This window comes from Apaloderma vittatum, unplaced genomic scaffold, assembly GCF_000703405.1.
Source record: "Apaloderma vittatum isolate BGI_N311 unplaced genomic scaffold, ASM70340v1 scaffold24303, whole genome shotgun sequence".
NCBI classification, from domain to species: domain Eukaryota; kingdom Metazoa; phylum Chordata; class Aves; order Trogoniformes; family Trogonidae; genus Apaloderma; species Apaloderma vittatum.
The window spans coordinates 3,307-5,636 of record NW_009708971.1 but is presented as its reverse complement, the minus strand read 5'-3'; the positions used below and the strand labels follow the sequence as shown (position 1 = coordinate 5,636).

General features: G+C 58.9%; 1 protein-coding gene across 1 annotated transcript in view; it reads left to right on the top strand.

The window, feature by feature from the left end:
- Nucleotides 1-677: 677 nt before the first annotated feature.
- Nucleotides 678-2,330, top strand: part of C3 (complement component 3) — a gene marked incomplete at both ends in the record, with an annotated part of 4,372 nt that continues 2,719 nt past the window's right edge. The window contains 4 exons of the mRNA XM_009866758.1: nucleotides 678-872; nucleotides 1,304-1,415; nucleotides 1,616-1,701; nucleotides 2,198-2,289. Coding sequence (XP_009865060.1) covers nucleotides 678-872; nucleotides 1,304-1,415; nucleotides 1,616-1,701; nucleotides 2,198-2,289 — 485 coding nt within the window. The remainder of the gene's footprint in view (nucleotides 873-1,303; nucleotides 1,416-1,615; nucleotides 1,702-2,197; nucleotides 2,290-2,330) is intronic.

Genomic DNA, 2,330 nt, shown 5'->3' with positions numbered 1-2,330 from the left:
CCAGAGGTCGCGTGTCCCCAGCCGGCCAAACGCAAGCGCCGCTCCCTGCTGCTCGTAAAGGACAAAAACACCAAGGGTAGGTGGCACCACAACTGTCCCATGTCCCCAAGAACACTGGTTTTGGGGACTCCAGGTGGTCTCATGTCCCCGAGGGACACCAGAGCATCATCTCTTGTCCCCGAGGGACACCAGAGCATCATCTCATGTCCCTGAGGGACACCAGAGCATCATCCCTTGTCCCTGATGGACACGAGAACATCCTCTCATGTCCCCAAGGGACACCAGAACATCTCATGTCCCGTTCAATACCAGTGTCCCACGTCCTTGAGGATCACCAGAGTGTCCCAAGTCTATGGTGATACCAGAGCGTCCCATGTCCTTGAGGGACCCCAGAACATCTCATGTCCCAAAGGACACCAGAATGTCTCATGTCCCCAAGGGACACCACAACATCCCACGTCCCATTCAACACTAGTGTGCCGTGTCCCTGACGGACACCAAAATGTCCCAACTCCGTGGTTTTACCACATCCCTGAGGGACACCAGAGCACCCCAAGTCTATGGTGATACCAGAGCATCCCACGTCCTCGAGGGCCACTGGAGCATCCTGTGTCCTTGCTGGCCCAAGGCCAGAAGCTTCCGGACCAGGTGCCATCTGAGCGCCTTGGTGCCCACAGCGGCCCAGTACTCGGACAAGACCCTGCGCAAGTGTTGTGAGGACGGCATGAAGGAGAACCCCATGGGCCACAGCTGCGAGCAACGGGCCACCTACATCCAGGATGGAGACGCTTGCGTCCGCGCCTTCCTTGACTGCTCATCAAGGGCGTCCGCGACAAGAAGCAGCACGACTACCTCCAGCTGGCTCGAAGCAAGTCCTGGGTGTTGGCAGGGTCACGGTGGGGTTGGGTGAAGCTTGGGTGAAGCTCAAGCATTTCTTGAGCCAACCTTGGGCAACGCCTAGGTGGAGGTCAGGTGAAGCTCAAGTGTTGCTTGTGTTGTCCTTGGGCGAAGCTTGGGTGGCATTTGGGTGAAGGTTGGGTGACATTTGGGTGAAGTTTGGGTGACATTTGGGTGAAGGTCGGCGACACTTGAGTGAAGCTGGGGTGAAGGGTGGGCGAAGCTGGAATGAAATTTGGGTGAAAGCTGAGCAAACCTTGGGTGAAGCTTGAGTGAAGGTTGGGCGACGCTTGGGTGACGCTGAGATGAAGCTCGAGCGAAACGTGGGCGGTGCTGGGATGATGCTGGCTCCGTCCAGGAGCTGGGCCCCTGAGGAAACGGTCGAGAGGGATGGTGCCACCCTCAGGCGAAGAGGACGATCTCTTCCTGGCCGAGGAGGACATCACCTCGCGGACCCTCTTCCCGGAGAGCTGGCTGTGGCAGGTGGAGCAGCTGACTGAGCGGCCCAACGAGCTGGGGTGAGCCCCGTGCCCCTGTCCCACCACCCTCCCACCCCGCGGACACCCGCCTGAGTCCAGACAAGGGCCATCTCCCTCCTGCTGGTGCCACCTCAAGACCATCTGTGACGCCTTGGTTGAGCTCAGGAGCCGTCTGCAACTTCCTGGTCTGGCTTGGGGACCAACTATGACCCTCCCTTGGTTGTCCCCATCCTCTACAGGGTCTCCGCCAAGACTCTACCTGTCTACCTGAAGGACTCTATCACCACGTGGGAGGTCCTGGCCGTCAGCCTCTCGCAGACCAACGGTAGGTGATGGAGTTGGGAAGGTGGCCCCGGGGGTCAAAGGATCCTTCGGGGTGGTCCTTGAGGCTTGAAGGCTTCCCTAAAGCCCGATGGGTTCCCCTGGGGTTTGAGGGATCTCCGGAATCTTGGAGTGGTGCTGGAGAGATGCCCCAAAGTCTGGGAGATCCTCCAAAGCTTGGTGGTCACCCTTGGGGTGTGAGGGATCCCCCAATCCTTGGGAGGATTCAATGGGACTTGAAGGGTCTCCAAAAGCCTGGGGGGGACTTGAAGGGTCTCCGAGAGCTTTGGGGGGACTCAGTGGGACTTGAGGGATCACCAAAAGCCTTGGGAGGCCTCGATAGGACTTGAAGGATCCCCTAAGCCTTGGGATGCCTTGATGAGACTTGAGGGATCTTGATGGGACTTGAACTCCAAAAACCTTGGGGATGTCCCTGGGACATGATGGGCCCAGAAAACCCCTAAGCCTGAACCCTGTGTCCCTGGGGGGCCACCCCGCAGGCCTGTGCGTGGCTGACCCCTATGAGATCACGGTGATGAAGAACTTCTTCATCGACCTGCGCCTGCCCTACTCCGTGGTGAGGAACGAGCAGGTGGAGATCCGCGCCGTCCTCTACAACTACTGGCAGCACGA